The following is a 22,345-nucleotide window of genomic DNA, read 5'->3' as shown; positions in this document are numbered from 1 at the left end:
CAACTTTAAATTTTCTATAAATGCATAAACGACTTTTTAACGAATCGACAATTTCATCGTATCCAACAAGCATTGAAACGCATTAGTCCGAACTTGCTCGCGTTCGATATTTAGTCTGCGCTATCAGAGTTTCATTCGTTCTTTGTGAACCGACAGCGAAGTTATTTAGGTATTCAATGTTGAAATTCTACTTTTACGAGTCCTTCTGATTTTCTATTTCAGAAAAAGTGTAGAAGTGTCGAAGATCTTACTGGAAAACTTTGCGCTTCTTCTTAATAGATCAGAGAATTTGTATGTGCATATACTTAATTTGAAACATTCTTTTTAGTATTTATATGACAGTAAACGATTCTGTAACTTAAACTGCAATACATCGTAGAATATACGAGGAGGATACGTTCGAGTGGAATTTCGACACAAAAGGAAACAGCGATTGACTTAATATGTTATTGCATTCCACCGTACGAAACTCTTTAGCAACATGTCGACGAAAAGGGAAGCACAAGAATTCAAAACAATAATAAATTCCGATCACGTTACTTCTTTCAGCATATTAAGTCTCGAAGACTGGAAAGAATCAGAAACTTTCATGTATTCTATGTTCAGAAATCAAATGAAGACTATTCGATCAATGAACAGCTTTAGTCGAAAATTTCCGTAAATCGCAGAGTTACAAAATTTGATCATTAATCGTCAGGTAGAAAAATTTGTAATAGAGGCAACTATGTCTTTTTTAAATAAATTACCAATTTATTTACACCTTTATTTTAATAACAAGGATGAAAAATTCAACAGCGACGGAATAAACGAATTGTGAAACATGCGAAACGCAATTATAAGTAACAACGAATATTACGTTATTAAAGAGAATAATTAATAAAAATTCTTCTTTCTTCCTTTCAAAGAAAATATCTCAAATCATTCGCGTTTCATGTACGCTAACGTTACAAAGAAATTATTTCTATTTTTGATCTATCGGATCGATAACGAACATGTCGCGCAGGAAAACGGACTTGAAAAAAATTCTTATTAATTAATCAGCACATTTGTCAACTGTAATCACGACCCTCGGGCGAAAAAAATTGTCGCGCATGCATTAATCAAGGCCCTCTGAATAACTGCAACTGATTCCACGGAATTGCAGCGGCGAGTATAACTCTCTGTTGTAAACAAGTTTTATATTCATACCAGCATCACGTGGTTCTATACTCTATACTAACGTACTATGTTCATCGTGGTGTATGTCGCTTAATTTCCTACGTTCTACGCAATTGCCAGGAAACTGATAAATAAATACGTTCGTTTCTATTGTAACAACAGACCCTTCAATTGTGAATCGTTGAAATTTCTGAATGTTTAAGGAAGAATGTGTCATCGTTTACACACCATAGGTGTTACGGTGATGCGTAGTAGAGATATTTTCGGTAGTTTACGAAAAGTATCCTTGAATCCGGCCAACTCACCCAGCCGCTAATTTCAACCGTGTAAATATAATTAGAAATACTACTGCGAAGTGGTGGCTTCGATCCGACTTAGAAGACATTGACTATTCGTTTCTGCTGGTAAAAATGTTAAGATAATACGATACTTGGGTATTACCAGTGAAAGAGTTATAGTTTCTCTCGTTCGAGGGTAATGGTTAAGTGACTTGCGAAATTTGAAAGGTGGAGTACAATCGAGTTTGAAACCGGTAATCATTGGTACTTCGTTGGTTTTTATGAGCATTCGATAAAAATATTGTCCAATTATTTATCAAAGACGACATTTCTAGAGAAAGTTTTAAAAAATAGGTGAACGAAAGGTAATAGTTTCTCTTTGGAAGTCTTCTTTCAGAACATCGAAAATGTACTGAACGAATAGCGAGATTTCGAAAGTGTCCTAGAATTTACTACTTTATTAATGTCTTGGAATTGTAGTTTAAAATTGTTAATCATTGGTACTTTGTTAATTTACTCAAATTAATTAATCGGTAAACATGTTATATTGTGCATCGGAAGAAAAGAAGGACAACATGGTATCTACATGTTATTTTAGAGACAGATAGGCAAAATTTCAAAACTCATTCTATTCGACATACAATTAGAATGAAATATACGGAAATATATATATTCAAGATTATTAACAGCTGTTTATGACAGAATCTAGTAAAAATACTTTAATTAAAAATACTTGTTTACGATGGTTTTACAGCTGATTATCATAAAACAGTTGTTTATTTGTATCAGAAAGATAGGAATAGCGATATTTATAACTACAAACTTCGCAAACATTCTCGTTAAATTCTTCTACAAACCAAGAATATTTAGTTAGTTTCAAAAAGAAACACTTCCAATTGCATCTTTAAACAATTCTCCATTCTTACGATGAACAAAATTCCCACAAAAATTGAACCACTTGTTTCTCAAATATCCTGTATAACAAATTTACTTCACCTGGATACCTTCCGCCTTATTGCGATTTATCAACGAATAACGTTAGTGAACAGGCAGACTACAAATTATAGATCATAGGTAATCCAGATTTCTGTTGTTCAAATAATTCTATAAACATTCATTTTATTAGTTACATATGAGAATTTATTAGTATCGATAATTTTTAAATTGTACCTACAGCGTTCTTAAATTAAAGGTATTGTCGCACGCACCAGCTTTCCTCTAAACTCCTGAATTATGCAAAACGTTCCTAGAAGGCGTTTCAACCGCTACGACTCCGCTCCAAAAACTTTCTGATTTTTCGAATAAACCTGTTATTTCTTCCTACTCAACTCCATTTTATTCCATCCATTCGAATTCCCTTGGAAAACAATTGAAGTGACAAAAAAAAAAAAATAGTTGGAAAGAGCGCGTGCATAGTTGAGGATTGATGACCACGTGTACACGCGTGCCAGGCGAGCTGACCGATCGTCAGGGTGTCAAGGCTAAGTACGGACAATGCAGTTCTTGCAGAACAGGTGGACGGAGGTCATTAACCTAGTTTGTGCATACGTGTACAAGGCCTCCGCTCGCGCGCGGCGTGTATCAGTTCGCGCAAGAGGAAAGACGACGCTTTCGATCGACGAATGACAAACCAGTGAGGTAAACGTCCGTTGTGACGCTAACGTGCTCGATTATGAGCATGTGCAGTTGTGCACTCTTGAAACAGCGTGCGTGACGCAACCCACGAGAGAAATATTTGGCACGCGATGCGGAAATCTCGGCACGTGGCACAGCCATGGAGGGATAAATAGATGAAGAAGATACGCAGCACGACGACAGCCCTCCTGCTACGGCAATGTACGTACAGACGAGTATTTGCGTCGAAATTGAACGAAGGACGCGAACCATTGCTACTCGTTTGTAATTTAGGTCAAAAGAGAAATTTTTGGCAATTATTTAAAACAGACACTTCGCTGATTTTGCTAAGCTCGAAATACGTTATCAAGGTTAACGTACTGAATAATTTTTCTCTGTACATATAACTGCTACTCGGTCTTAGTTTTCCAAGTGCACTCAAAAGTGTGATTCATAAGAAATGAAGTTGAATTTTTCAGAGGTTCGGTTGAAGGACACGTAACAAAAATGACCTTTGTCCATGCTTATCTTTTTGCAATAAAGCAATGAAATACCGTGGTATCTTTTATCTTTGGTTAACATATTTCAACTTCACTTAGCAAAATATTCAACGTATTATTGTAATTGCACAATCGTTGTAAGTATATCTGTAATTATGTCACGGAAATTATGAAGTTATGAACTTAATGATAAAGACTGTTTTTATAGAACCGATTAATTTTCATTCGACAGTAAATCAAAACGTAGATCAGTTTTTGTAACATCGATCCCATTATACCGTAAAGTTCACTTCTGATTAATTTGACAAGGGTCGAGAGTTTGATACGAGTCCTTCGATCGACTCCAGAAATTGAAAAGCAGAGAAAAGTGATGATATAAGTGAGAAACAATATTTATTTATTTCTATTTATTTCAGAATTTACAATTAGTTTCCAAGAACGAACAAGTTGAACGTTAATTATGTACACTGATAATGATATTAAGAAATTTACAAAAAGTGGAGGTGATTAGTTTTTGCCAGTATTGCAGCTAGCTGCGACATTCATTAGGATATCATCCGACCTTTGACTATAACCTCGTAATTATAAAAGTAGATGGTGAAATGCCAGAATGTTTTCCAAAAGGACACCGATCGTATCCGGAAGCCTTGGCTTTTATAACTGTGTCAAATTCCTGCCCTTGATAAGCATCTCTTAGCGAAGTGGAAAAATAAATACGTTCAAGGAAAACATATCTATCTGGAGACTACTCGTTCTGCCTCTGTATATCGAACTCCTACGAACTTATCAAGTTTATATCGATAATGACGTATCTAGATCCTGAACAATAAACTTTATTAGAGCTACTTACGCGTAGTACAGTGATTTTGTACTCAACTTCAGTCAAGAAAAGTACAAATTACTCAATTCTTGATACTCATGAAATGTATCGTACAAGTATGGGGAAAAGCGTAATTAGATTCTGAACAAATTGCATGAAAAACAATGAATCGTAAGATTTCTATTTTGTTCGTCTATTCTTACAGTATACTAGAATCATTGGGAAAGAATGCAATTAAATGTTTAACAAAATTCGAGACTGTTACATTTGTATTCCGAGGAAGACGATAAATTAGAAAATCTTTATTTCATCTCGAGAAAAACAACGAATTGCAAAATCTGTAACATATTTATCCACTTAAACTGTATATTAGAATCCTTATAAATGCAACGCAATAAAAGATTGAACAGAAATATTGCAAGATCGTTCCGAGAAAAGTGGCAAGTTTCAAGATCTCTAGTTTGTCCTGAGAAAAACAACGAATTATAAATTCTTTAACGTGTTTATCCGCTTAAATTCTAGATTAGAATCGTCGTAACAACGGTGCAATTTAATTTTAAACACGTTGCAAGATTATTCTGAGAAATTTCGACTTTTATCTGCAGAAAAAAAGAACAAATTATACGATGTTTACCGTGGAACTTCAAGATTCCTATTCAAGATTCTAAGAAAAACGACAGATTTCAAGTACTTCGTTGATCCTCGCCAAATCTAAACTAGAGTCGTCACAAAAGAAACAAAACCGAAGTATGAAAACAAATTTCAATATCTTTATCTTTTACCGAGGAAAATAATCGAAATCTCCACTTTGTTCTACGACAAATAACAAATTGCACGACCTTTACTTTATTCACAAGAATTTCAAGATTCCTATTTGATTCTGCGAAAAACAATAACGGTCTAAGATTTCTATATAACGAGATCTCCACAAACTGACAGGTATAATAATACTCGATATTTTAGAAATACGTGAATCTGAGAAATGTTTTCAAGACAAAGATCCATCTCTCCCAAACTTAGCCTACTTACATAAATACCCCATATGTCCTTTATGTTCCTGCCATTAAATTTGCATTTTATTACTGAACTTCTTGACATACACTGATCCAAACTAGATTCGTCATGATTTATATACATCAGACACCCTCGTTCAGTCGGCCTCAGACGAAGAATCGTTCCGTAAGGTTCCTTGGTAATCAACCGCAAAACCAATCGTCAAGCGACACGATAATTGCGGTTGTCTCGGTGTCAATTTAACGATCATCGGCGTGATCACGTTAGTGAATACTCTGACCAATCTCCGCAACAACTATAGTAACGATACGTGGCTATAAAAAGTACGCTTCTTCAGCATCGTAATCAGCCAAGGGAAACGTGCGCGTCGTCCCTGACACGCGTCTCACGTACGCCTTCGACCATCCACAATCAAACCGTTTTACGTATACATACTGTGTATTTATACATATATATGTATGTATGTACATACATTACACACGTATATGTAAATCGGATCTATGACCTGCAACTCGGACAGTTGCACCATCGAAGCGCAGCTTGCGCTTTCGTCGTTTCTAAACGACGTGAGCACCAGTTAATATACGTCACGACGTCATCTTCATCGGTCACGATGTTTGTGTCGGAATTTAGGGGTTAAAAGAAATCACTTACGATCGCCACACTTTTATGACGCAAACTACCAACCGTTTTTTGCAAGACTCGTGGTCTAGTCGTGCTATAATCTAATCTACTGTTTTGGTACATTTTTTTATATTAACTTCTCAACTGTTATGGACGTTATTATGAGTGACGGTGTATTGGAGCTTTATAAATTTGTTTTCACCGAGGTAAATACCTCTTCGTGTGAATGCGCAATATGAAGCATCGAACAAATTCTAGAAGCACCCGCTGCGCCATTGGTTATATTAATTGGTATTACATACACATGAGAGGTCAGTGATCTTGAATTCGTTAATTCTGTAATCATAATACGCTTTTATAGGAAGACTACGCGTATTTCGAAAGGTCAGATATATCTGTACTACGTATACGTCCAACATATTTGGATCGGCACAATTTATCTCTTATTGAAATAACATAATTTTGGACGTGTTAGTGATACAGGTATCATTCATCCGCATGCAATGATTCAGAAATACGTTGCACTGCGCGAATGATGTGATGAAACATTTAACTTTTCTATCATGTATATGTTAACAAGTGAGTTACAAATTCTATACACAAATGTCTTTAATAAAAAAAAATTACGACATTAAGACAGAAATTTGAAGATTTGTTTTTACAGGATTTAGAACCACGTATAACATGATAGATCACAGTTTCCATGTTTCATAGTAGAGGTGTTTCTAGATTCAATATATTGTCCATCAATTCCATGCAAAAACTATTAAATACGTGTTTTTATCACCGTTCTAAAAATTTAAAGAACATTAATAACATTAGCTATGCAGATCGCTGTTAATTAAGTTAAACGTGACAATTAAATTAATGACATTCGTTTCTTACAAAACATTTTTAATTTACCACTTATTTCGCAGATAATTACTTTCTCTTTTAACTATTTCATATTAAAATTCTTTTTTTTTTTTAGTCAGCAAATGATATAAAAGCCAGAAGGTCGATAAAAATGAGCTCATCGTATCTTCCCTGTATGGATTTCAATATCGAACTATTTCTTTGTAATTTCGTAAAACTATGAGCTACAAAGGTGGTCGAATGTCGAAAAGACATAACGTGGTTTGGACCTACAGATAACAAGAAACTGCGTTTGACGATGACGCGCCTCTTTCCACTAGTTTCGTTCGCCACCGTGATCCACTCTCTATCAAGAGCAATTCGTTCGTGTCTCAGTTGTCTATTTTACGCGTTCTTTTATAGCTCTATCAGATTGTTTACACATGTAATAAAAACTTTTAGCTTTGACATATCGATCGCTGGAAGTAGTTTTCTTGGAAACGCTCTGAAAAAAGTGACTTGCACTTTTCCTTACCGCTCTCTTTGCTAATCCAGATAAAAAGCACGCATACTGGCAATGTTCTATTTATCTATGCACGCCAACTAGCAAACCATAACAGCCACTTCATAAATTTTCCGACTATCATTGCTCAACCATTACGAGGAATTAACGTAGTCTCGATCGCGGTTCGAAACGCGTTGCCTCTATATTTCAATGGCTTCGAAAACGTTTTCGGATCAGTGAAAGCGTGGAATAAATTCGCCGCTTACGTAATCAGTTACGCGTTCCACAATGGAACGTCATCTATTTTTTTGCGACTCTTCGCAAATCCGATGCGAGGTTGTTCCAATCCATCTTCTGCAGATTTGTTAATTTTTATCAACATACGTAGGTATTTAATTTAATTTGTATTTAGTTTCTCGGTTAATCCTAACAGAGAATCTATCGCTTTACAATGGAATTCGAGGAGTTAAAAATTCACAGGTAGCAGAAACGGACTATTATTATATGAACTAATTGTCACGCGACTCTCGTTCAAATAAATAGATTTCTTATCTTACTACGAATTATACTTTCATATTTTATATTTTCGATTCTCACAATGTAGGATTCTTCGCTAAGGCTCTCTCGATCAAAATCTATTTTATCGTAATCGTAATATAGCTGGTTCCGAATCCAACTAAATGCGTATTCCAATAAATAGATGTTATTTCAATATGTATCACGATTCGCTGTTCATCTTTTCCCTATAATTTTGTGGTTTCGGGGAAATCTATCCAAGTCAATACATATTGCACAATATCATTCCAGAAAATGAGATTCCACTGGAATGCATAAAACAAGAAAATTCCTCTTCGTGAACCACCTACGGTATCAATTCATCGTTTCTCAGAAAACCTATCCATTTAGAATTCGATCGTAAGACGTACATTGCCTTGGCGCCTCTAAGCAATCGCGTAAAACATTCTCGATTCACATCCGGTCACGGAAGCTATCGCTCTTTCTTTGTCGCTCTTCCTTGGCTGGGAACAGCATCCACGTCAAAAAATAGCATCGTCATAGTTAGCGTCATCGTCATCGGCTGGTGAGTCACTGAACGTCGCGAAAGAGGGCACAGTGGATAACTCGTTCGAGAAAGTCGTCATCTCGAGTCGCTTGCAAAAATAGCAACGAACCTCCTACACTGAACGAAACCAAGTCGAACGTAATAACCGATCTATCGACATAGAACCTGGATGATTTTTATATAAACCTGGATGATGGACCTACAGCATCTAAACAGGCGGCAATTGGCGTGATATTCGAATCTCTTGCACATGGAAAGATTCGTCGCCACATGAATCGCGCAACAAACGAGATAACAGATGACAAGGCGGTCGTGGATCGAGGAATCTATGTAAATGCACGTAGAAACAAGGAGCTCCCTGGAAAATCCAATTATGACGTAACAGCCATTCGATCGATGGAACATGGCGATAAATAAAGCAACCGGTTTTCTACTGGGGCGGAATTTTCACGAAGCAATTAGGCCTCTAAAAAGGAGAAGACACTTCGGTTTTGTCTTTTTCAGATAGCGCAGATTCCACGCACTCGATTTTATATTCGCGGTGTGATACTACGAAGACCATGACTTCTTGCACTTGGAAAACTACAAGTTTCTTATAGAAATAAACATTTGGAATTTCGTAGAAAGCTTTCATGAATAATATATCATGTGTCTTGTAAATATTTTTATATTATAACTTTTTATTACATATATCTTTATCGTAGCTTATTGATAAAGCTTTAAATGATTTATGTTCATATAATATTCTTTGCTTGATTATACCCATAGGATACAAAGTTCAACTGTGAAACTCTGAGACAGCTTGTACAAGTGAAACAGTTGCTTGTTTATTATTCAGGGAGAAATATCATTTTGGTCGTCGTAATGTCGTATATACTTCCCCTGAAATCGCTAGTCGATGTAGATTCGTTTTCGTGGAACGGATTTTAAAAGGAAAAAAAACGTGGAAATCCCCCTTTCCTCGATAGAGTTAAGAATATCTAATTTTTCTGAAAACTAGGTGCCTATAGGAAAATTTATGATTTTCACGATCAAGAGTATTAGTTGTAGGATAAACATAAACTATGTTCTTTTGAAAAATGATTCATCAAAGATCCAAGAACAGGCTGATATCGTAATCAGTACCCCGTGTTGCAACACCTCTCGGCAACATGAAAACACGCTGATACTACGCCCAGCAAAACTACATTGTACAACATAATTACCAAAGATTATTATCAAAACAAAACACTTGAACATGATTCCATAAGGATTTACGTCGATGATTCGAAAGGATTTTCATTTGTTTCGATTGTGCAATAATAAAGTCGATGTTTGATAGGAAAATTATCCAAAACATGGTAAAATACAAGGATCACGTTTCACGACAGTACGAAGCACGCTCGTGACACGACTCTTACAATCGCGTTTGTAAATATTACGAAGTTTGTTACATAACTCGAGTGAAATATCGTTAGAACAAATCTTACCTAACCAGTTTCCGCGATATTGGGTTAACTGGAATGAACGAAAAACAATAACTAGCAAACTTTTCCCAAGATCCACGAGTAGTGAAAATGATTTTTCAGTTTCTGTGATAAAGATTTTAATAGGATAGTTGACGATAGTTTCGAGAGTGGAAACAAGTAATTTACACCATTTTGGATTAATTTTTATCAGTACGATAATTATTATTACATATATATTATGACGAAAACGACAAATTCAGTGATTCTTCATAGTGATAGATTTAGGTGGCGCATTTTTACGATTTGAACAATCTTTTGTTATGTATATATATATATATAGATAAAGATTTGTTTTGCTTTACATTAATTGTTTTACCCGACTCGTAATTTAAATAATTCTCTTGTAGCATGGGGCTTTTATTACCATACTTGTTATAGAAGAAAATTTATTAATAGGTATTCATAATTTGCAAGTTTCGTTAACAATTGTTAATTAACGAGACACTAGTATATAATAAATAAGATGACGTACAGTAGGCCTGATCGTGATTCTATGGGGTTAAAACTCTGATAAAATATTGAGTCCTATGTTGGAGATAAACTGTGCCTGTTCAACGCTAGTATGTTAGAAATAAAGAAATCAACAAATAGGTGAATAACAGAGTCAAGAGGCCACAGAAATAAACAATCAGATTAAGAGATCTCTAATCTCTCGCAGATAGAACAGTATTCGTTTAACATTCTTGCTGTTCTTATGCTTTTAAAACTTGTGTTATGATTTAAACATTTTTTCGATAGAACATAGATAGTAATCGAGAAAATATGTCTTATGAAATAATTCGTCGTTATAAGTCCTTCTAATAAAGCAAGTGACAAAAAGAATCACAACGCTGTATTAATATCAAAATCATCATGACAACTATAAGCTGTAACTTTTCTATGCATCAAAGCTTCACAAATATGGTATGTGATATATCTATAGTACAGATTACATTTAATTGCGTCGATTGCTAATAACGTTAAAAATTGTAACTAAGGAAGAAGAACCTCCGACACAGTAAGAATTGAGCCCATCCTAAAATTTCATTACTTATTGGAAAATACAACTTTTAAAATTTGACGAATTATAACTTTGCAAAATTAATCGTTACATAATAATTATAAGTCTTACACGTGGTATAGGTTATGTTGTTAAAACATTGCTTTAAATTATATTACGATAGGTGTAAAACATATTCGAATAGTACGTGCAGATGTATACGTTTATATAGATAAGTGTCTGTTGATGACAAAATAATATTACTAGATTGAACTTGAACTTGATGGATTTAAGAACCGTACGGTAGACGTACTAATTGGACTTGCACGTGCTGCCTTCGACTTTTGACCCGCTAGAATCGCGGGGACACGGCGAACTATGTGTCTGCCTGCCACGAGTAAACAAGTTTTTTGCAAATCATTCACCGCACTGTTGCAAAAGTTTTCTCGCATCTAATAGAACACCGTGACAATGACTATCGTAGGCAAGGTCGGCCGATTCTAGCCGGAGAGACGGCCAAGAAATGTAGGAAAGAGAGAGGGGACATAGTCGTGGCAAGGCCATAATAGAAGGCAAGAAAAAGTAAGTGATTTTCAGACGAAGAGAGTATTGAATTTTATTCACAACACGGCGAGACCGCATTCCCCGCCAGGAAATCGCGAACCAACGATTCGAATCCGGATTATTTTTACGGTTAGCCGTGGTCAGCGAACGCCATGTGAAAGTGTTACCGTGAAACGATCTTCCACGCTCTACGCCATAGTTCTTTCCTCTTTTCTCCTTCCTCTTCGGTTACTTGGTTATTTCACATGCCAAAGTTCTCACGTTCTTTTTCCTTGTTCTTTTTCCACGCATGGTTTCGTGAGAAACGGAAACTTCATTGTGTTTTTCTCATAGACGATATGAATTTAGATGAGAATTCGGCTTAAGCTTTGTGCAGATTATTTAATTTGCTTGTACTCGAGTATTTCAATTTCAAATTTAACTTTATCGAATTCAAGTGGATGCAAAATCACATCGAAGATAAATGCGTGAAATTTTATATTTATTAGTTCACGGATTTTTATGCATTTATAGAAAATTTAAAGATAGGAAAATGTGTAAAATATCTAAACTACAATACCTCTTATAATGTTTAGTAAGTAAACAAATTTTCTACCTATGTTCCATTTACTGTTCTATCTTCATAAAAATTTGCAAAAGTATTCGCAACTTAATTATTACGTTAATTAGAAACCTAGCAAAATATTGTGTGAGATATAATTGATAATTTAGAAGAATCAACAAATAAAGAACTGGAGATAACGTTACATTGCTTATCAATCATTGTCTCTTTCAATTTAAGAAATAATTGAAAGAAGCTCAATTTTGTTTGCAACTTGAAAACATATTTCAAGTACAACAACAGATTCATATAAACAAAGTATTTTAAATTGCTCGTTGTTGAGTGACGTGACTCATAAAGACTTCACGTCGGAATTTGTAATAATTAAGAGCGGTGAATAGTATCAAGTTCACGTTGGTAAGAAAAAATTCCAAATTAATTGGATTCAGGTAACGTAACTAATCTGAACAAAGCTGGAGTTCTATCGAATGTATGTACAGGTAGGGCAACGAGAAAAGGAAGGAACGGTTGGGAACGTTGATATATTCCGCGAATACTACGCGTAACGGCTATCGAACGAAAATATTTACTCTCGAGATACAGACGACACACAGACTAACTTGGAAAACATTTTTGTCTGAACCATGGAACAAATAAGCCGCCATGCATTGTTAATCGGCGTTGTTGATGCGAAATCTTATCGATCATCTGCGAAACGAGGGCAATTTATGACTCGATAACGTATTGTTTTGCAATCTACCGGACCTGAACTTGCTCTGTTTATGAATCAACAGATGCATAGGAGAACGGATGCAATTACTACGACATGTATTCTTTGCGTAACTAGAACGTACGTCAAACGTGGATGAAACTGAACGAAGAGAATCATTTGATAACTAAGCACAGTCTGTCTGTATGTCTAATAGTCTAATCTTCGAGGGCCATAAATTCTTGTTAACTCTTCCCAGTTCGAACAGCGAGTCCAAAGTGTCGTTCTATAAATACAAAATCGTTTTTTATTCGCTGAAATCTATTGTCGCGTATTCCGTTTCCATATGAAACTTGTCTATGGCGTCGATATTTTCCCGTGTACGATCACGCGTTAAACGCCATTGCACGTGAGCGAATCAAATCGTAAAATGTGTGCTACTTACTTCATCACGTAGAAACGAAGCTAGTATAATTCCTTCGCTCGTCCTCGACTTATTCTCGCCCGAGGAAACCCATCAAGCAGCTAAGAACACATCGTACCGTATAAAGGCGCGCGGAATACCGCTATATACATATAGTCGTATACACCTATAGCTTTATTCGCAGCGTGCAAACAGAACGCATCGTCAAACGTATAACGTATCACGTATCAATGAAACGTCGAATTTCCAACTGTCAGTGTCCTATGGAATTTTATACACCACCATGTTGCAGCTTTTCTGCTTGTGTTTTATCTAATCGCTCTAGCGTTCGATGCCGGTCACTATTTTTTTCTAGTCCAACACTTATTACATAAAACTCTCCTCGCTCTCTATCGTCTTCGACCGATGTCCTTCCATCCAAATTCCATTCAAATTTTTTCCTCGAGAAATTACGATACACACGAAAGAACTCGATCGTCGGGGAGCAACCCTTAAAACGCGTAATTCCATATATAACAACGAAGTTTTTGTCGAATCGCGTCGAACTTGTCACTTGTCCGGTTAACTGATAGAAAGAACGAGACTCGATATATCGATCAGACCAACAACACCTTACACGCACACTTACCGCGCGGCTGTTGGCGCAACACTGAACAACTGCGTATCGGTCACATAGTAATAACTAATAACGCTACGGCGTCTGGGAGCGCGCGATGTTTCGCGCAGTCGCGTGATCGTCTACACGACAAATCGGCCGCCTGTTTACCGCCAGAATTAGACAAAACAAAGTAGCTGCACCGATTAAAAGTCTGATTGGCTTAACAGGGGTTCAACTCCGCGGAGACGCGCCGCCCTTGCCCGATATCTTCTCATTCTCGTCAACTTTATTCCCGAAGAACCACGATGGTGACACGTGACTTTCGAAAATATTATTAACAATGGTATTGAGTTTTATACGAACTGTAATTTCTCTGAAATTTATATTTCAATCAATACCATTGATTTTGTCTTGTTTTCTTGTTAACGATTGACTATATTAAAAGAAGAAGACATTTGGTTTTTAATCGCGTATATGTATCGAGTATTAAACACATCTATAACGCAAATATCAAAAGCTCGTTATTGGCAACAGCCGATTATCGATAACAATCGATAATCAGGATATTCGTATCGTTCTTTGCGTAAGCTTAAATTTGGAAAATTTGCCATGAATTTAATGAAAATCTAAATTTAGTATTTGGCGTTATTCCACATAGGAAATGTTCTAACGCTAATATTAAATCAACTGTTTTAAAAAGGAACTGTATTTAAATTCTAGAAACGATAATTCTTATAAATGCAGAATAATGAAGCTCATTGGGAAAGTCCGTTGTTGAATCATATGGAAATTACTTTGATTGCATATACAATATGACGCTTTAAGGAAACTATTTTCGGCTATATTTTTATTTAAAGAAACGACATTTCATGTACAATCTAATGCGTCAGAAAAATTAAATTGTCATCTTACTAGGGAGCAATTGGCAAAGAGCATCGAACAGTTATCAATGAGTAAAAATGTTTGCTTTGCCTCGTACAATATTTCTCGTTCTGATCGAAGAAAGTAAATGATAAATGAAGAGAAAGTCTTTTTTTGCACTTCTCCTTTGCAACGTGTGAAATGAAATGGTACATTTGAAAGTCGTCGCAGATTGTTGACGCAGCTTTTGTTGTTCGGTCTGAGTGAAAGGGTAGAGACAGCGTTGCTCCGATTGAAAATATATGAGATAAATTAATTCTTCGTTTTTACGATACGTATCTGTTTCACCATTAAAAAGATAAAAAAGTGTCTAATACGAGTAAGTATTTAATAATTTGTTGGAAAATATAATATCGTATTAAATCTTCCTATACAGGTCCATAATTTATCTCTTTGCTAGAAATCCTGTGCGCCTCGTAATACAACAAATATTTAAGATATCGATCTTAAAAAAATAAGGATCAACGACTTATTACGACTATTAAACTAAGTTGTTTATGAACAATTTTCTGTTAAGACCATTAAGTTTGAATTTTTCAATATGATTAATATGTTTTAGTACGAAAGCATGTGTTTTTTGTTATTATATCTCGTAATGAGCGCTAAAATTACTTTAAAATAACCTTCAGTATAAAAAAGCGTACGACTATACCGTAATTCCATAGTTTCAAGCTTCCGTTACTATGTATCAAACATTTGTTACATCGTTAAAAACAAAGAAGACTTCTAGATATTTGAATCGTGACGAGACCATATATCGTGGTGTGCATATTACAAAAGAAAAATCTCTAATCTTATGATAAGAAGTAATACAAATATCCATCGTTGGTAGATCTAATATTATTTTACGTATCGAATTATGTATCGAAATAGACGCGTGAATTCATATAACTAAATATTCAAACTCCTCTGTGGAATAACAATATCAATGAAATTGTCATCGTTCGAACATTTCACGATATGAATATCATACGTGATAGTATTTAGTTGAAAGTATCTCTTACTACCTCCGCGTATTATCTCTTGCCGCAACATTAACCTTGAAGAGAATAGATTGACTCGACTCCACCCCATAATGTATCTAATGAAACTGGCATTTCTACTTCGAGTGATCGCGCTTGACACTCGTGCCTTATTTTTCTAATGATCAAAATTGTTGATTCATTACCATGAACCTCAGTCACGTAAACAAGATATTTCACCATATGTGCAAAGTAAAAAACAACTAAACACATACGTAGCTTACATGTAATTTATTTCCATGACAAGCTACGAAAGATAAAAGAAAAACGGTCGCAATTTCCACAAGCTATATGATCGTTTATCGTAAACTACTTACTGTTGTTAATTCTATTGCTGCGATAATAAACGAGTTTAAAGTCGATAAATTACGTCGTAACGAAAGACCAACAAGGTTTGTATTCGTGATCCTGTTTATCTATAGAACAATATCAATCATCGCCGTTAAACAGTTCATCGTCAACAGCGCGTCGACGAAGATAAATCCAGAAACATTTAAATTGAGTGCGGTATTTATCCCTTAAGCTGGTGGTATCGTTGGTGTTTTAATACATAAGCCTAGAACATTTTTATCGTCTCCACGGTGATTACGCACAGCATTTCCATTCTTCAGACTCATTGAGATCGAGTTTGGAAATAAATAACGACACTTCTATCACGATAGGATTATCTATCTATCATATATCCATCTTAAAATTGAAATTATGTCATTTTAGAGTACATAAAGGAAGGACTTGAAGAACGTGTAAAACGAAATTTCTTATTTTTTAAATTAGGTATTACTGAATGAGAAATCTGATCACGTAAAAAATTAAAAGAAAATAGTATAGGATTTTTTATTTATTTAGAAATATTAGAAATTGGGGTTTCCAATGATTTCTATCCTATATGATAAGTTAATTGATCGATAGATCTATTTACAATGGATTAAACAGGAAACGATAGTTATTTAACGTGAACTAAATACAGTAATGTGCTATAATTAAGACAACTAAACAGTTAATTCACAACTCACAACTAATAGTTTACAACTCATAGCAACTTGCAACTCAACTCTCGACTCATCACAAATCGACTCCCAACTCATAACTTGTCTCCTCACAATACAACTCTTTAGGTAACGACCCCCCGGTAACGATCACGTAGGCCATGTTCCGGCGTAACTATTTGACTGAAGGATCGACAGCACAATAAGGCCCATTGAAGTTTCACCCGATATTTCTTAGGCCATTTGTCCACGATACTACAATAGTATTTTAAAAATATACTTGTACTTATTTGATAATTATCGCAACTAAATTATAATTCCATTTCACATAAATTTAGATATGTAACTATATTACATAATTGTGTTACACTAAACCAGAGGAAATATATTTTCAAAATTTGTTAAATGTTAACTGTGGTAACTGACCAACATAGAAAGTATCTAAAATATTAAACTATCGAATCACTTTTATAAAAATTTTAATCAAATCTCTAGACATTGAAATTTCAATGTTACCATATGACGGTACCATTCAGTAATAAGAGTAGAATACCCTATTATCATAAATTAAAAGAAAGCGTTGCAAGATTATTTCGCGATATTGTAATTACTGAGCTCGCTTAAATCCTGTCATTTAGTGATCACACTTATACACACGCTTTACCATTTATAAATAACCAAGCGAATGCAGAATCATTACAGGTGTCCGCGCATGGAAACAGCGTATGGTCTCACAGAAGACAGCCAAAGAATCAATAAAGAACACATGCGCCTACAGAATCACGTCACTTCAAAGATCTAACTTTCATTACATATGAAAAGTGCACACAACGTAGTTTAATAAAAATTGAAACAGGATCAAGATGTACATTATGATACCTCCGACGATCTACAAAAATACACATTATTGTCAGAGAATTAACAATATCTTAACAATATCAAATTAACTCTTTCGAGAACGAGTTGACACGTCCAAGATACAATTCCTTTGGGTTTCCGCAAAAAGATTGTCTTCTACCACCAATTATCTTGTATCTAATTATTTTTTATCACTCGTTATTACTGACAGAAATTTCTAGTAATAATAATAATATACATTTTCTGATGGTTTTATAAAAAAGACAAAATGTACTAAGATCAGAACCAGTTTCACCCGAAGCAAATGTTTTAACGGATAATGGTTAAAGTAACTGCAGCACCGAACGCGAAAGAGTTAATAAATCAATCGACTGTAGAAACTTCACGAATAGTGTTCGTACTACCTTTGCCAAAAATGACGAATTCATATCGAATGTCTTTGCTGTGAATATGTTTGTCGTGTGCATCATTTGCAGAGAAAAAAGCTCCACCTGCAATTTCATAATTAATGTAATATTGGAACGTATTTCGTATTCATACATACATATTTTTTCCAAAGATCACGTAACGATTTTATTCGAACCATGACTACAATAATTAGACTGTGAATTTATACCTTTTTAAATACAATTAATGAGATAGGATGACCATATTCTATTAATTATATTTTGATAAGTTTATATATTTCTGTACATTACACAGCTACATTCTGAACGTCTTTGCGCCTTTGAATTTTCGCAGTTTAATAATAATAGTATTACTATAGTTAAATTGTTACCTCGCGTTTCACGAATGGATCGTTAGTAGCACTGAAAACATCCCAAAGTGTCGTCTTCATTTTTCTCGCTCGATTTGTCGCTGTTTCACATGCCCAAATCATCATCCAAAACTTGATAAAATAGAAAGCGGCTGGCGTGACATACGGTTTGTACCAGAACTTGCTGTTTGCAGGAAATTTACTGTATAAAGAAATTATATAGAAATATATATCAAAAGTGACCACGCTGAAGGTCGTAATAGCTGCGATTATGACACGTATCATAAACATATTGTTCAGCAATTCCAATCCATCGCTGATTTCCAAGTGTTTCTCCTCCAAATTCTTCAGTTCCACCACCAATAATGGACTTAGCTGTCTATGATGCACAAACGTCTGCATCCATATATCATTATTCATTCGAAGCTTCTTCAGCTGTCGTATAGATTCATCCATTTTCTTAAAGCAATCTTTTAAAATGCATGTGCAATTTATGTAGAGCATGTCTATTGAAAGATTGGCCATCATTATGTACATGCCCATAAAATTCAGCAAAGTCAGGAAAATACTGTGTTTAAAACAGTTTGGTATATGGATGCCGAGAAATAGAAAACATAATACGTCCTTCGTGTGAATCACTTTAGACAAATCTTTGAAATCCTTTGTAGACAGTATGCAACTAGTTCTTGACAGATTTTGAATCACTAATAATCGAGCATCAGTTAACAAATACATCACCACGATCACGAATCCATCTAAGAACAAGTACATGTTCACATGAATCGACTCTGGTATACTCTTGTTTATTTTCATGCCAATATTTATTTCATAGATTGTGATCATTAACGAACATACGAAAATGAACATCATAGACGTAGAAAAAGCGAAACGGCTCTTCGAAAGTGAGTATACTTGATGTTCGTATTTATAAGGAAAATATCCGAGTAGCCAGAAGATGAAAAAACAAGGATACATCAACGATTCGAAATCTGTTGCTCTCAATAACTTCCATGTTCTACGTTTCTTTAGTTCCTCGATTATACCCGTAATTTTTAACATCATTAACAAATTCAAAATTAATAAAAGAACTTGGTCATGAATGTACGTAGACTACAATTTCTCACAAACGACTATCGTTTTTAATACAGAGACACTTTGGCTAATGAAACTCACACATCAAAGTATGTAAAAATGCAGTTCGATAATGAAATGTGTGTGTAAATAAATAATGTGGATTGCTATTTCATCGTGCAATAAAAATGCTTTTAACTTGATTAAATATGTGACTTCATTGCGAAAGAAGTAAGACAGAAGTTTTACTAATTGAAGCTTCTCATCAACAAGACTCGACGAGTAAGAACTGCACTAATATTAACAAAAAAGTGGTAATGCCGCACGCCATCTGTAACAAGTGTTGATAAAAATACTTCATTCCTTTTGATCCAATCTCTTATTACCTTTGTCAAAAGGGTTGCATCTATTACGAGTCCATTCATCACGAACGTGTTACCCTTTTGTAGCACTTGCAACGAGAACAACTCCAACTAGAATCACGTACATTGATTACAATTTCAATATATTTCTTCTATATTTCCAACATAAATCATCGATAGTAAAATAATCGTCTCATCTTACCTCCGTCGTCACCTGCTCGTCGAAAGTATGTACAAGAATTCGATGAATGTTGCGGCCAGTTTTCTGCATTTGAACCCTGGTAATTTCAACGATCGAAACTGTGATAATTACATGTGCGATGTAATAAATCGCGAGGCCAAGAATAAGAGTCAGCAATTTCATCTCGCCCATTTCTTTTTGCATGGATAAATAATTGTACATAGTGAATATAATGAAGATGAACATTATTATTAATATGGCTTCGATCTGTATGCTACACGTGTTATTCAGTAGCTCAACGACTTCGCTCATCTCTAGATGTTGCTTTTTAAGAGTCCTCAACTTCGTCAACAATATAGGATTCTTCTGCATATGATAGACTCTTCTGAGTAGATGAGGCTCATCATTGACTAGAATTTCCTTCACTTGCACTAAAGAATCGTTTATGTATTTAAAACAGGCATTTAGCACGTATACGTTGTTCGTGTACAAGCTAGTTAATGCTATAGCACCGATGAAAGTATGCCAATAAGTGTAACAAAAAATATAAGGTACATAGAATAAGTTGTATGGAATGCAGCACATTAGTGGTAACAGAATTAAGATATCTTTTATAAGAATCTTTTTAACCACTTTATGGCAAGTTTCTGAAGACAGTATACGAGAAACTTTCGAGATGCCATCGATCGCTCGGATCATTGATTGATTTTTGGTATAAGCCGAGATGAAAATCACAGGCCCACAAAGAAATATCAGTGCAAATTGCAATTTATGCACAAGTTCTATAAATCTCATAGGAGAAAAGTTGGTTTGGTACAGAGAAAGAATTACGCAGATCAAGTAAATAATGATGGAAATTGTAGAGAAAACGAAGTATGATTTCGAATATACAAATTTCGATGATTCGAGTTTGTATGGTAAAAATCCCATTAAACGGTTGAAGGCGGCACTGGGACTTATTAAAGATGTGTAACTCCCGAAATATGACGACGATGATTTAAGTTTTTGATTTGTTCTTTGTTCAAGTTTCTGCGGTCGATTAAACATTTTAAACGCCTGAATTAGGACAACGTAATGTTTAGTAATTTTTACGTACGATTTAGTCCTCATGAAATAAATAAAACTTTACTTTTTGTACGAAGGGTAAGTTCACCTTTGAGACTGTGCTTTGTACTGTCACACGAAGAAGCACATCCCTCACTGTAAGAAGTCTGTATGCTATGGTTTGTCGAACAGTAATGAAATTTAATCATTTCTACGCGATCTAATTCGAGCATCTAAAACAAAAGAATAGTGCAATCCATTAACGAAAAGGGTTTCATAATATTAAAGACTTACAGGGAATATAGAAGTAACAACATTATCTTAATTGAAACTGATCGATACGATCAGGTAATATTAGTTCATCATGTACTATTTAATGATTTTACCTCTTACTTCGTGTTTTATTGAAAATACTTGACCGAAATTAACAATATCTTCAAACAGAAATTTTATTAGAATATTTAGCAGCAAATAAATTATTTTGGTCATTGTCTAATTTCTATAGTTGTTGCATAACTTAGATGATGATAATTAGTACTGACTCATAATAACATATTGAGTCAAATTGTGTCACAATAACATATATATGTCATTTTCGAAAGATACGACGAAAGTAGGAACATTCGCGTCAGAGTTATACACTATAATATGTTTCTCACTTCATTCAACGTATTGCTTGACGTCATTGCCGTATGCATCGATTATTTTATCAGTTTCCTGTACTCAGTGTTGCTCCTAGATATAGTGCTCTATTATCTCTATCATAGTTTGCCTTTCAGAACGCTAGTAAAGAATCAATAAAGAACACATGTGTCCCACAGAATCACGTCACTTAAAGGATCTCGTTCTCAGTGAGAATGAAGAATGCATACAACGTAGTATAATAAAAATTGAAACAGAGTCAACATGAATATTGTGATACCTTCGATGACTTACAAAAATACACATTAGAGTCACAATAGTGCTAAATTAACACTTTCAGGGACAAGTTAACTCTTTCCCGATTGAATTTTCTTGGGAATAGGGAAAAAAATTCTTTTTCTCAGTTATTACTAACAGAAATACTTATTTTCTGATGGTTTTATAAAAGAAACAAAATGTACTAAAATCAGAACCAATTTACCCAAAGCAATTGCTGTTTTCATAGGTAATGCTTAAAGTAAACGCAGTATCGAACGCGAAAAAGTTAATAAATTAACAGATTATGGAAATTTCATGAAATGATTTTCATCTTACCTTTGTCAAAAATTATGAATTCATGTCGAATGTTTGCGCTGAAAATATGATTGTTCTGTGCACGAATTGCAGAAAAAAAAGCCCCATCAGCAATTTCATGGTTAATGTAACAATCAGAAAATATTTAACACGTATTTTTCTTTTAATAACTTGTAACGATTCTTTAACGATTCA

The 22,345-nt window shown here is 34.7% G+C and overlaps 3 protein-coding genes across 5 annotated transcripts in view; all 3 read right to left on the bottom strand.

The window, feature by feature from the left end:
- The window catches only part of LOC117165909 (uncharacterized), a 43,124-nt gene extending 29,330 nt beyond the window's left edge, over positions 1 to 13,794 (bottom strand). For all 3 annotated transcript variants that reach the window (XM_076622946.1, XM_076622947.1, XM_033349428.2), the window contains exon 1: positions 13,157 to 13,794. The gene's annotated coding sequence lies outside the window, so the exon portion shown is untranslated. The remainder of the gene's footprint in view (positions 1 to 13,156) is intronic.
- Positions 13,795 to 16,485: 2,691 nt separating this feature from the next.
- Positions 16,486 to 19,583, bottom strand: LOC117166383 (uncharacterized). Its single transcript, XM_033350301.2, has 4 exons — positions 18,299 to 19,583; positions 17,925 to 18,011; positions 17,327 to 17,551; positions 16,486 to 16,917 (listed from the first exon to the last, which is right to left on the bottom strand). The coding sequence occupies exons 1-3, from the start codon at positions 19,337 to 19,339 to the stop codon at positions 17,471 to 17,473; spliced, it is 1,209 nt and encodes a 402-aa protein (XP_033206192.2). The 5' UTR covers positions 19,340 to 19,583; the 3' UTR covers positions 16,486 to 16,917; positions 17,327 to 17,470.
- Positions 19,584 to 19,903: 320 nt separating this feature from the next.
- Positions 19,904 to 21,298, bottom strand: LOC117166268 (uncharacterized). Its single transcript, XM_033350083.2, has one exon. It carries the CDS (start codon positions 20,999 to 21,001, stop codon positions 19,904 to 19,906), a length of 1,098 nt encoding a protein of 365 aa, XP_033205974.2. The 5' UTR covers positions 21,002 to 21,298.
- Positions 21,299 to 22,345: the final 1,047 nt, after the last annotated feature.

This window comes from Bombus vancouverensis, chromosome 11, assembly GCF_051014615.1.
Source record: "Bombus vancouverensis nearcticus chromosome 11, iyBomVanc1_principal, whole genome shotgun sequence".
In the NCBI taxonomy this organism is placed as follows: Eukaryota; Metazoa; Arthropoda; class Insecta; order Hymenoptera; family Apidae; genus Bombus; species Bombus vancouverensis.
Note: the sequence above shows the minus strand (reverse complement) of the source record. Positions and strands in the feature narration are given on the sequence as shown.